Genomic DNA, 13,861 nt, shown 5'->3' with positions numbered 1-13,861 from the left:
TGCAGTTTTTTATATTAAATCTGGTTTTGATTTTCCAGAGATAAAAGCACTGATCAGGACATATGTGATAACATAAGCCCCATCCTGGTGTTAATGTTCTGCAGTGCCTTCCATCACTGAAGTAGCACCAAAACATTTCCTATAATAGAGAAATACTATAAAAGCACCCGTGTTGTGTTTTCCTGTGAAATGTTTCCTGGACTTCTCAGGCATTAGAGACATTCAGTGCACAAATCCGTGCTTAGCTGAATTTTGGGGGTTTGTTTGCAGGCTGGCTGAGAGGAGGAGCTGTAGTCACAGTTGTACCTTCAGCTGCTTTTGTAGCTTGAGTGGGCTGAGGTAAAGTAAAGCACAATAATCCCTTGTGAAATAAAATGTCTTCTTAGCCAACCTGTTAGGACAGGCTACGGACAGTTGTAATATTCCCACCTAGTTCAGCAGGGCACTTATCCTCTGTTACTCGATCCCAAAGCCTACTGGTGGTTAAACCTTCAGTTTGTTTCAGACTTGTCATCTCAGAAACTGAATAACCAATGCAGGCATGGATCTGGATGTGCTCAGAATGCCTAACCTGATTTTTAGACCTTCCTGTATGTCTTTGTGCATCATTTCACAAGGGTCTTGGGGCTTCTTATATTTGGTTCTGTGGAAAAGAAAAGGAGGTAGGAAAAAAAGGATAGTGCCATCATTTTGATGGCAGATTGTCCGTGGAACAATTGATACTGGCAGGGTCCTGGCTAGCAGGAATCTCATATTCTTATCACATTATGGTCAAATGGTCTGCTTTAATAGGATATTGCAGAAGTAGAAATGGTTGATGGAAAGAGACAACAAAATATACAATGGAAATTAAATTTAAACTTATGGTCACTTGATCAAAAACAAGCTAGCAATGCCTTTTAGTTATGGGAAAAATTTTCTTCTCCTTAATTTCCTGTGGGAAGGGAGAGAACAATTTTGTTAGTAGCAGCACTTTTTAGCTAGAAATGTTGAGGGTTTTTTTAGGAAATTCTTTACCAGATGCAGTAACAAGGCGGATTCAAGAATCTTTTTGTTTCCTGAAACAAAGTGGACTTGTTTGGAGTCTTGGGAACCTGAGAGTGAATGAGTGTATCATGTGCTACAATTTTCCTTTTATTTGTTTGTTCTGACTTTGAATTTGCTTTAACTTTAAATATGCTTTTAAGACAGGAGGGCCAGGGAGTTACAGGACAGACAGTTTTTATCTGTAAGTACAGGAAGAAGTAGGATGTAAATAAACATTAGTGACATACCAATCTGCTGCTTCCTTTTCTGCTAACTTCTGTGTTTAAGCTAGAGCAGTTTCTTATCCCAAATATGTCCATTTTGTATTTCAGCAGTTATAGTCTGAAATGTGTCCAAAATTCACCAGGTTAATCACATTCTGATCTCTTTCTATTACAGCTTTTATTTAAGACTAATGAAATTATTATAATTTAAGTGTAATGATATGTTAAGAATACTGATTTATTAAATTAGTTGCTACCCTTCCTGATTTACTGTGGACCTATGACAATTCCATTGTCATTGTTTATATTTTTCCTCTTTATATTCCTGTTTCACTGTAACTTGTATAACTGCAAAATAAACTAAGTAGGTTTAATTCTAGAGCTCTAAATCACACTACTGCACTACTTTCAGAACTTCAAGTTTTTCCACCTTAAAGTATTAGAAGGTAGCAAGAAACAGCTCTGTTTAAAACAGTTGCATTTATTTGGGCTAAAAATTTTTGTTTCAGGAGAAAGAATACACCCAGTAGACAGCTTAGAAGTGATAGATGGAGCTGAAAGAAGTTGATACTATCCTAGGGTACTATCCTGGGACTGGAGACAAGGTTTGGGAGGAAAAAAGGTTATTTGTTAAAATTAAAGGCTTTATGTAGCTGTGCAGCCTCAAGGATCATACTGGAGTATCTTTGAATTTAAATCTATGCTTATTAAAACTAAACAAAATGTGCTATTTCAAAAAGGAGTCTGTCCTGACTTTACATATTAGGAATGAGAATTTCTCTTCAAGAACCTTACTTTTCTAGTGTGGATCTCTTTTGAATTTGGGTATGTCAAAGCCCCACGTTCTGCTGACCCTCCAGGTCCATTTGGTGCCTTGTAAGCCCTGAAAAGGGCTGAAAGAAGGGCATGTTTTCACATGAGAAATCAGGTACTTTCACATTTCAGCTGCACAGGACTTTGTTCTTCAGTTTGACCATCTGCTCACAGATGTTTTCTGCATTGGGGTTGTGGGTAGAGCATGCCATGACTGGTTTTGAGGGGAGACCATCTATGGTTGCAGGCTCTGCCAGACACAGACTGTCATTTGCATCTTTCTTTTTTCTTTCTTTTTTCCTTACTTCCAAACAGTGTTACAGTTACAGTGTTATCACTCTAACTTACAATGAAACTCAAAGCCCAATTTGTCACTCTTAAAAGGAGTTGAAAATTAGTAGTGAAAATACTCTCCACCTACTCTAAGGAATATTCTAGACAGTAGGTTTCAAAAGCTTTGAATAGTTTAAATTCAAAAGGAATAAAGAAAATCCAAACCCATTACCATACTGTACAGACCTGTTGTTCTAAGTGCCTCTTAATTGTTTGATCTCTAAGTGAGTGCAGAAATATAATAAAAGTTAACTTCTATGGTTATTAGTTTAGTAAAATCAAACACCAATACATGTTATGATGGATTTTAAGAGAGAAAAGACCAAATTTATTTGCAGCGTGTCAGAATGTGTCTTATATTGTGTGTAGGTTTATAGTTTTTCATTTTGGTTTTAAGACTCAGAACATTAAACATTTTGGACATGTAAGGAGGCAAATCTGTTTTCAGCTCTTGGAACTGATTTTTACTAGCTAGAAAAAGGTCTGTCTTTTATGAGACAGCGTTAGTAATGCGACAGAGGAGTTTTTTGTTTTATAACTGCTAATCTCTGCCAAAACAGGAGCTCTTCTCTGAGTATCAGTAACTTGAAAGAAGTGTTCAGAACATTGAATGTGCTGCTTCTTGGTGTAAAGCTCCTGTTACACCATGCTTCCTACAGCCTCACAAAGAGGATTACTCAGGCTCTGTTGTGCCTCCTAACCTTTTTGGGAATGATTTTGTGTGTGCAAGGCAGAGGTCCTGCAGAGGTGATTGTTAACTTTTGCTTTTATTGCTGTTCTTTCTAAGTCTTCAGCTGGAACCACTTTGTGCTCTGTCATTTCTCTTCCCTTATTTCAGTTGTTCAGAGCAGTCATGTCTGCAGTGCCTGGGTTTCCATCCTTTGTCCACGTGTTCTCATGGCAGAAGCAAAAAAATCACCTTCTTTCTGTGAAAGGAATTCTGGGGGCTGTGCCCCAAACCGCAGTGAAGGAACTTCCCACGTAGTTAGCTGGTGCAGAGTTGAGAGAAAGGCTGGCCCCAGAGGAGCAGGCAGGAGCAGCTGCCCATGTTTGCTCCAGCAGTGAGCTGGTTCCTCCTTCCCAGCCTGCTCTCCTGCACCACAGGACTCGTCCTTGTGTGCCTTGGCTTGGTGCTCTCCTGCTGAACGCACCTGCTGGGCAGAACTTCTGTGGCAGCCAGGATATGTGAGAGCACAGTGAAAACAGCCTGGACATGGAGAGTATGCCTTCCAGAGAGCGTCCTAGAAAGAAAAAAATCTGTTTGGGGGAAAAAGTCACCTCTGCTGTTGCTTTGTGGTTCTCCTTTTCTGGGCAGGTGACAGACAGTTGGGCCCTAGGAATTAGGAGGGTCCTTTTGATCAATCTGTTTACATTAGCACAAATGGCTAATGCTGTTCGAGTGCACACTGTTACTGTTTAAATGTCATAGGTAGCAACTCCAGGGCAAGCAGTCATGCTGTGACTCAGTGCAGGTGAAGCACTGGGAGACATTAAAGATGGGAGTCTGTAGCTGACTTCCAAGTCAGGCACTGTGAGGCTTTGATAGCTGGGGTGTGTTACTTGTTGGTGTCCTTCAGCACTTTGTGCAGCAGCTGCAGCCCTGGGCAGGTGTGTGGGGGCAGGCTCAGGAGCCTCTCAGGAAGGAGATCCTTGCGGAGCTGGGAGGATTGTAAGACCTCAAAAACTTGTAATGAGGGAGGAGTATATGACGTTCACTTGCCCAAGAAAGTGAGAACTGGAAGCTCCTTCTGCTGGTTCCTTGAGAAACTCAGCCCTAACTTTTAAGTTTTGGCAGCTGTGCCAAGAGCACTGAGATGAGTGCTGCAGTGAGATAAAGTCCTTTCCTCTCTGGCTGCCTCCACCAGATCGCAGGCTTGGTATGCAAGACTGGTAAAAGCTTCAGGGAGGAGTGTGGGAGGGCAGGGGCTGGGTATCTCCCTGTGTTGGAGGAGACACTTTGATGGTGAGCTCTGTGGTAGTAAAGACAAGTGCTGGCCTTTCTCACAGACCGAGGTGTGGGAGCTGCTTGTACTGGTGTGGAGAAGCAGGGTGCTAGTGCATGGCTCTTAACATATAGGCAATTGCTGGTTTTGAATTCTGTGCGTAGAAACGTCTGTTATCCAGAAATAATTATCACACTGTATATATGTTGCCTCTGACACTGTCCTTTATGATGTGTAAGGTGCAGGTCTGTATGAATTGTTACGCTACAAGTTAAAAATAATAAATCAAATGCATCTTGTTACTGCCTGCTGTGACCTCCTTGGGCTCTGCTAAGCTGTTCATGTCCCAAGCAAGGGAGACAGATTCTGTGGGATAGTGTACATACTATCTGCTTCCCAGCTGCATGTGTGCACACAAGCTATTTTTCTTTAGAAATGGCAACTTGAGTCACAAATTCAGCAGTCAAAATGATGATTTTACCACATCCTGCTTGCACAGGAAGCTTATTTTTTTAAAGCTGATAAGTTGATTACTCCATTTTTTGTCAAAACAAAAAGCAAAGCAAGTTGCTTAAAGCTGCAGAGAGGTTTGGATTCCCCATGGTCAGTTTGCTGCTTTGTCTCACGTCCATATGTTTAAGACCAAGTGAAAGCCTTGCAGTCAGCTCCTGTCCTACTGTACTAACTGGCTTCCTGTGATCACTAGATGTGGTAATATCTGAAAAAATGTTTTCCCTATTAGAAAGAGTTGTGCAGTTTGTTCTTGGTTAGCTGGGTTAAATCAACTGGGGAGAAAAATGTATACAGTACCAATATTTGGTCCAATCTTAGAATAAATGGTTTGGGTGGGAAGGTTCCTAAACATAGTATCTATTTCCAACAATACTGCCATGGGCAGGGATGCCACTCACTAGATTAGGTTGCTCAAGTCCCCATCCAACAGTTTTTTATTTTAAAATATCCAAGTATATTAAAAAGGATTGTGCCAAATGTTCACATTTGGAAAGACTGGAAGGCTTTCACTTGTGCTGCAGTGATACTTAAAAGGGAAAGGAGCCAATCAATCTGATAAGACATGCAGATGCTCAGGGGGAAGGAGTGGAAGATACCGTGTTGTGCTAGATTAAAACAAATGAGAGACCTTGCTGATGATGTAATGAGACCTAAAATGTGCTGTCCAAGTCATGAGCAGAGTGCAAAGTATTGAGAGAAATGCTATTTTGTTTAAATGCAAGGTACTACAAAATACTGTTAGTGCTGGATTTTTTGTGCTCAGACTTAAGCAATCATTTTTACAGAATTGGATGTTGTGCTCTGTAGTCTATTGTTGCTCTTCCTTTTATTAATATATATCAGATACAGTATTATACCTTTCAGATATTTCACTTGCACAGAGCAGGCTTCAGTGCTGTGAAGTGGCAAAGATACATAAACATGGTGTGGCCTGAAGTAAGAAGCCTTCTGTTTTGCTAAAATACTTCATTGTTTTGGTTTTGGAAAAACTGTTAAGTGGCATGATGGAAAATATACAACAGGCAACAAAACATTACAAAAGAGAAACCTTCTGAGGTTGTGTATGTCAAGCTGGGATTGTTTTTAAATGGTAAAATTAATGCCCTCAGTCAATAACAGTAACTTTCTCTTTGTTCTCTTGTAGGAATGTTTACCCTTGCAGAAGTTGCATCGCTCAGTGACATCCAGCCAACTTACCGTATCTTGAAACCATGGTGGGATGTATTTATGGATTATCTCGCTGTTGTTATGTTAATGGTCGCCATTTTTGCTGGAACCATGCAGCTGACAAAAGACCAGGTGGTCTGCTTGCCAGTTTTGCAGTCTACTGTAAATTCAAGAGTGCAGCCTGATACAGCAGGGAAGGCTGACTTCACCACTGTTGAAACAACCACTGGTCAAGAAGAAGCGTCAATGAGAACTGTTTCCTTTGCCCCCACTGTAACACCTGACATTCTTCTGAGCAGAGCTACCCCTTCTCAGTATCAACCCACTGAATCAGACCAGGAGCTGAAGAAGGAGCAGAAAGATTCCTCAGGCCGTAAAACAAATTTGGATTTTCAGCAGTATGTGTTTATTAACCAGATGTGCTATCATTTGGCTCTTCCTTGGTACTCAAAGTATTTTCCCTATCTTGTTCTCATCCATACTATCATTTTAATAGTCAGTAGTAATTTTTGGTTCAAGTATCCCAAGACTTGCTCAAAAATTGAGCATTTTGTGTCTATACTGGGGAAGTGCTTTGAGTCTCCTTGGACTACAAAAGCATTGTCTGAAACGGCATGTGAGGACTCTGAGGAGAACAAACAGAGGTTAACTGGTGCCCAGTCCCTGCCCAAGTATGTTTCCACTAGCAGTGATGAAGGAAGCCCAAGTGCCAGCACTCCCATGATAACCAAATCTGGCTTCAAATTTTCAGCCGACAAGCCGATGATCGAGATTCCCAGTGTCACGATTTTAGATAAGAAAGATGGAGAACAGGCCAAGGCGCTGTTTGAGAAAGTCCGGAAGTTCCGGGCTCACGTGGAAGACAGCGATCTGATTTACAAGCTCTACGTTGGCCAGACTGTCATCAAGACTGTCAAGTTCATATTTATTCTCTGCTATACTGCAAACTTCGTCAACACCATCAGTTTTGAACACACCTGCAACCCAAAAGTGGAGCACCTGATTGGCTACACACAGTTTGAATGTACACATAATATGGCTTATATGTTGAAGAAGCTGCTTATCAGCTACATTTCCCTCATCTGTGTCTATGGTTTTATCTGCCTCTACACGCTTTTCTGGCTGTTCCGGATACCTTTGAAGGAATACTCCTTTGAAAAGGTCAGGGAAGAGAGCAGCTTCAGCGATATCCCAGATGTCAAAAATGATTTTGCATTTCTCTTGCACATGGTGGATCAGTATGACCAGCTGTATTCGAAGCGATTTGGTGTCTTTTTGTCGGAGGTAAGCGAGAACAAACTGCGCGGGATTAGTTTGAACCATGAATGGACTTACGAAAAGCTTAGGCAGCATGTCTCCCGCAACGCCCAGGACAAGCAGGAGCTGCATCTCTTCATGCTGTCAGGGGTCCCTGATGCAGTGTTTGATCTGACAGATCTGGATGTGTTGAAACTGGAGCTGATTCCTGAAGCGAAAATTACAGCCAAAATTTCCCAGATGACAAATCTTCAGGAGCTTCATCTGTACCACTGCCCTGCGAAGGTCGAGCAGACTGCCTTCAGCTTCCTCCGGGACCACTTGAGATGCCTTCATGTGAAATTCACAGATGTCGCAGAAATTCCTGCGTGGGTGTATTTGCTCAAAACCCTCCGTGAATTGTATTTGATAGGCAACTTGAACTCTGAAAATAATAAAATGATAGGGCTTGAATCTCTTAGAGAGTTGAGACACCTTAAAATTCTCCACGTGAAGAGCAATTTGACCAAAATTCCCCCCAATATCACAGATGTAGCACCACATCTGACAAAACTAGTCATTCATAACGATGGCACTAAGCTTGTGGTACTCAATAGCCTTAAGAAAATGACAAATGTTGCAGAGTTGGAACTGCAGAACTGTGAACTGGAGAGAATTCCCCATGCCATCTTCAGTCTCTCTAACTTACAAGAACTGGATTTAAAGTCAAATAGCATACGCACAATTGAAGAAATTATCAGTTTCCAGCATTTAAAAAGATTGACTTGTTTAAAGCTGTGGCACAATAAAATAGTCAGCATTCCTTCATCCATTACTCACATAAAGAATTTGGAGTCTCTTTATCTCTCCAATAACAAACTTGAAACCTTACCTGCCGCAGTGTTCAGTTTACAGAAACTTCGGTGTTTGGATGTAAGCTACAACTCCATTGCGGTGATTCCAGTGGAAATAGGTTTGCTTCAAAATCTTCAGCATTTTCACATCACAGGAAACAAAGTCGATGTTTTGCCAAAACAGTTGTTTAAATGTGTTAAATTGAGGACTTTGAGTCTGGGACAAAACTGTATTACCTCAATCCCAGATAAAGTAAGTCAGCTGTTGCAGCTGACTTACCTGGAACTGAAGGGAAACTGCTTGGACCGTCTGCCAGCTACACTGGGGCAGTGTCAGCTTCTCAGGAAAAGTGGGCTCGTAGTGGAAGATCACCTCTTTGACACTTTACCCTCAGAAGTTAAAGAGGTGTTGAATCAAGACACGGGCATTCCCTTTGCTAATGGGATTTAGACTGAGGTGAAATGCTCTGGTAGCTGACTTCCAAATGGCAAATGATAAAAAGTATGGCAACTGTGAGGTCATCTGTTTTAGAAAGAATTCCTTGGAAGGCAGAATTACTAGCAGGTTTAGAAGTGCAACTGAGTGTTCAATGTTTGCAGTGTTTTAAAAGTTCATTTCCAAAATTTTTGAGAGGATAAAGAACCTTAATAATCTCAATTCTTTTTTCCTTAAATTGTTTGTAACTTGGATGCTGCCGCTTTTGAATGTTTACAAATTTGCTTGCCTGCTTAAAAGTAAATGATTAAATTGATGACCTTTTCTTACTATGCAAGTTATTCCTTAAGGTCTGGTTTTACTTTAGTGCATTATGGGGAGACAGACCAAGGCTAAAGGTTGTATGTGGTATGGGCCTAACAGCACTTGAAACACAGGTTGAATTGTGTTGTTAGTGTTTACCTGTCCTTGGCAAATAAAACCAGTTTGGCTGTGATTTGAACTGCACCAGAGCCACCATTTTCCTGCATTAAGGTATGTGGTTTCATAGAATCATTTAGGTTGGCAAAGACGTGTAAGATCATTGAGTCCAACCATTAACCTAACACTGCCAGGTCCTCCATGTCCCTAATCACTATGTCTGTGTTTTTGTCTAATGCTTCTGGGGATGGTGATTCCACCACTTCCCTGGGCAGCCTATTCCAATGTTTGACCACTCTTTCAGTGAAAAAAATTTTCCTAATGATCTATCTTAGCACAACTTGTGTCTTTTTGTGCTACTGCTTGTTACCTGGGAGAAAAGACTGGCCTCCACCTCACTACAGCATCCTTTCAGGTAGGTGTAGGGAGCAATAAGATCCCTCCTGGGCCTCATTTTCTCTGGGCTCAACACCCCCAGCTCCCTCAGCCAGTCCTATCAGAACTTGTGTTCCACACCTTCACCAGCTCCACTGCCCTTCTCTGGACACTCTGCAGTACTTCAGTGTTTTGCATCAGTCCAAGTATGTTTGCCATCATTCTCAAAGCCTCACGTTTTTGGGTGAGATTCCTTCTGTGGAAGTCCCTCACCCTGGCCAAGGCTGGTCACCTTCCTGCAGCTGATCTCCCCCTCAGCCTCCACAGTGCTCCTCTGTCCCATGCAGCAGTGGGTGGCAAAAGGCAGAATATTGCCGTGTGGCTTTCAAGTTGGAGATAGTTTTGATGTTTGTGCTCTTTTGGAAGGTGACTTTGAAAGCCATTAAACACCAAGTGACTTTACTGCTCATGTTTTGCTCTTCTGAGTTTTTATCTGGAAAACTCAAGGCGTTTTATGAGTTGGTGATTGTTCTGTTTCACCGCCCTGGCTTAGGATGTGGGGCGTCATCTCCATTTACCAGACTACTAACAGACATAAGATCTGCTTTTTCACTTAACCGTGATTAAGCTTTATCATCTGTTGTGGTGTCTTCCGCACCTGGGCTTTACCATACCCAGCCCAACTAATCTGATGTCTTTGAAGACTTACTGTTAGAAATCCTCACTGTGTGCCAGATAAGTCATCCAATAAAGAAAAAAGCAGACAGCAGTGAGCTTGGGTTTGGTCTTTTTGGTTTTGGTTTTTTTTGGCCTTTTTGGTGGTGTTTTTTTTTACTGAGTTTGCATTGCCAGAACCATTAGAGAAATATAATCCATTAAATCTGCAAAATCATCAGTTGTAAATCTCAGTCATTTACATTCTATGTGTGCAGAAAAGAACTACTATGCTGGGAGATGACTGCATGATTACTCATGGTTTAAACACAATTCCCTATTGTAGTGTGGTCAGGACTGAACTAGTCTGTAGTTCAGGGGACTGTTCTTCTCACACACAAATCCTCATGCACAGTGATTTCCACTGTAACTTCACCAGAGCTGCCCTGACTTACACCACTATTAACGAGCGGATAGCTTAGGCCTAGAGGCATTGAGCAGGCAGGAACATTTCAAATACTGCTCTTAGAAGTTCTGAATATTTTATTGTTAATAATTTACTGTTAGTCATGCTGAGAGGACTGTTCTCAGCTGTAGGTAGCAGTCTCTGAATACATACCTGCACCACATGTTTATGTATCTCAGAGGACCAGTTTATGAATAGTGGTTTTCCTATTTCTCATGGGGATACAGTCTGTTTTCCACTTGCCAGCAGGTAGTAAACTTGGGATGTTGACAGTTTTGCAACACCAAGTCACAGGTTAGGCAGAGTACTTGGAGTTACTGATCTGTTCTCCACTGGGAAACTTAGTGCAAATCCTCAGATTCTTTTTTTTTTAAGTAGAAGTTAAGGCTGCAGCGGACTTTTCTTTTTTTAAGAAACTCTTTCATTTGTTTATTTTTTGCACATAGATCACTTTAAAATTGCTGGACTATTGACTCTTTAGAAAAACTGTGGACTATACTATTGGTGTATGCTTTGTATTTGCTGTTGAGTGTCATTTCAGTTTCCAAGAAATTGTGTGTAGGAGGGAGGAAGAATTGGAGGACGACAAAATGATTAAAATACTTAGAAAAATAGTTATATTTTTAATCTTTTTCCCCATTTTTTAATAGCAGAGTCGCACAGAACGTGGCTGTGTATTGATCTAGTTTTTAAAAGGTGTTTTTGGTGTTTCTGATTCTCCTGCTGGCCCTACTGATGTTCAAAAAATAAACCCGTGTCTAATTCATATGACTAGGTTATACTCAAAAATTAAACCCATGTCCACTTAATGAGTATGGTATACATAACTTAGACCACTGTTTTGAATAGTTAGTAGCCAACTGTATGTCTTTAGATAATTTCCTCCAAAATAAATGTATGTTAAAATTAACATACTTCTAATGCTTGCTTAGCATAAGCTCCATTCTTGTTTTTAAGAGATCTTTCTCAGAGTGGGGAGGACCTTCCCAGCACCCTCATGTCACCTCCCCCCAGTCCTTCCTCCTCTTTGTGACTGTTTATAATGTTCCTGTTTCCTGCGTGTCAACTGACACAGTTTTGCTTTAAAGTCTTGGAAGTTCATCTCTTTTCCATGTAAGGCATGTGAAATATATTTTGCATTTCTATTTGATTTAATAAATAAGATGTTTATATCTTCCTCTAATCTATTTTTTTCAATGGGTGAAAAGTGTGTTTGCATAGTAAACTCTCTGATTTCAAGTACCTCATTCTGAACTTGTTCTGTGGTGCCTGTACTCTAAGAAATATGAAGAGGTATGAGTTGCTGCTCCCAGTAAATCCTGTAGGTATGTTTCTCTCTAGAATGCAGTACTTCAGATTTTTTCTTTTCATGTACACAATCTAAATGACCTAAATGTTTTTATTTGGCTAATCAAATTCTGCAGAACACGTGTATGGCCCTGGAAGAAAAACCTGTGTTTGTTCAAATGAGAGGAAGTAGGAAATTGCCTATTCTGTTTGCTTCTGCCACTGTAACTCATTTTGGTGAAGGCCCTTTAGTTTTCCAATTGACCTTTTGGAAACTGCTTCCAATGATGCAAACTGAACAATGACATTTCTGTGCAGGCATCAAGCCTCTTGGTTTAAGGGAAGATGCTGACACTCGTGAAAGGCTCTCTGCTGCTGCCATAAATGGCTTTGCAGTCCTGAGCTGCCCTCTCTGGTAGCAAAGCAGGGTGCCCAGGCGCTGTACATCTTGTCTGAGTATGGGGGTTCTGATTTGTGGGCTGCATTTTTAATAAAAATCTTACAGAAATAGCCATATATTGTGTTTCCATGGATGTGCAGAGAAATCAGTGGTGTATGGTTACATGGAGGCAGTGGATTAGATTGTGATTCCTTTACTTAGGTTGACCAAAGCAGGTGCTTCTGTAGCTGTGCTGTTGACTGTCATTGTCATTTCTTACAGGATCTGGCTTTCAGACTTCTTAGTTCACAAGACAGGGAGTTGAGCGGGAAACCTGACAGTCCCACATGTAACTGCTGCAGCTTATTGTGAACTTGACAAATGGGGCTTCTGTTGAGTCTTTGGGTTGTGACCCTGTGAAGGGTGCTAAACATGAGAACAGAAGTCTCAGATTTGCTGAGGGATCTCAGTATTGATAGTAGAGCCATGGGCACAGTGGGCTGAGGGCAGCAGAGCCATGGGCACAGTGGCACAGTGGGCTGAGGGCAGCAGAGCCATGGGCACAGTGGCACAATGGGCTGAGGGGAGCTCATCTAGGCAGCTGTCACCAGTGTGATGGTATTGTTTTCTATGCAGCAGCTGGCCTCAAACCATCATGGACCATGGCACTGCTTTTCAGTCCAGAGCAAGGAGGGATGCTAAGCATTTCCTGTCTGTAAGCTGTGGATTTGTTAAAGGAGGTAAAATGCCTGAATGATTATGAAAAACACAAATCATGCAGAAATTACGTCATGTAGAAGGATTCAAGAGGCAGAGAGGCAGTCTCATCATTAGCTGCATGGCAGAGCCATGTCAACATGTTTCTAATGTGTGATCCCAGCACAATTTGATTTAGACAGCAAATCACCATCAGTCTGGGCAGGACTAGAAGGTACCTCAGGATGTCTTTAAGCCTGCCACCCTGCCTCATGCAGAACTAAGGTTTCCTAACTCATTACTGCCAGATGTTGGTCAATATTAGAATGGGCTAGACAGTGATGGAAATTCCACCTTCTCTAGGCAGGCTGTTTACTTAATCATCTCTGTGTTGAAGAAGCACAGCAAGAGAACTGCTAATGCTCTGATTAAGGCAAACCAAATGGTTAGAAATATATTGACCTATTAGCTTGCAGAAGTACAGCCAAACAGACTGTGTATACGCTGTGTGGATATGTTGCATCCTGAGCAGTTTGGGCAGACTGAAGTTCAGGATTCCTTTGAGAAAAGCCCTGAGGGACAGCTTGCATCAGTTCAGTTACAAATACAGCACAAACAGTTCTGCTTTCCAGTGACAGCAGGGCCAACCACCATGCAGTGCATCCATGACTGGTCTGCCTTGTCTTAGCCTAGAAACTGATATCCTTGCCCTTGCAAAGCCTGGGTGCTTTGTTTCTTCAGAAAGACATTTTATGAAGGCGTTTAAATAAAGTTTATTGAGCAAGTTTACTGTAGGAACATGCAAATTGATCCTTAAGATTACCAAATTTGAAAGATTTGAGACTAGTTCTGTAGTGATTTTGACCCTGGCACTAATCCCTTGCCTCCCTCTGTGAATTGATGAAATTACTGCACAAACTAATGATTTACCCAAATGGTTGGCATTTCAGCACTACAGCAGAGTTCCCAGTTCAGGCTGGCTGCTTGTGCTTATACAGCGTGTTCAGCACTTAAACCAAAGGCATCAAACACTGAGGTT

At 41.4% G+C, this 13,861-nt stretch overlaps 1 protein-coding gene across 2 annotated transcripts in view; it reads left to right on the top strand.

Moving 5' to 3' along the window:
- The window catches only part of LRRC8D (leucine rich repeat containing 8 VRAC subunit D), a 52,088-nt gene extending 40,445 nt beyond the window's left edge, over positions 1–11,643 (top strand). For both annotated transcript variants that reach the window (XM_058808768.1, XM_058808769.1), the window contains one exon: positions 5,997–11,643. In XM_058808768.1, coding sequence (XP_058664751.1) covers positions 5,999–8,560 — 2,562 coding nt within the window. In that variant the 5' untranslated portion in view covers positions 5,997–5,998 and the 3' untranslated portion in view covers positions 8,561–11,643. The remainder of the gene's footprint in view (positions 1–5,996) is intronic.
- The last annotated feature ends 2,218 nt before the right edge of the window (positions 11,644–13,861 follow it).

Source organism: Ammospiza caudacuta, chromosome 7 (genome assembly GCF_027887145.1).
Source record: "Ammospiza caudacuta isolate bAmmCau1 chromosome 7, bAmmCau1.pri, whole genome shotgun sequence".
Taxonomy (NCBI): domain Eukaryota; kingdom Metazoa; phylum Chordata; class Aves; order Passeriformes; family Passerellidae; genus Ammospiza; species Ammospiza caudacuta.
Note: the sequence above shows the minus strand (reverse complement) of the source record. Positions and strands in the feature narration are given on the sequence as shown.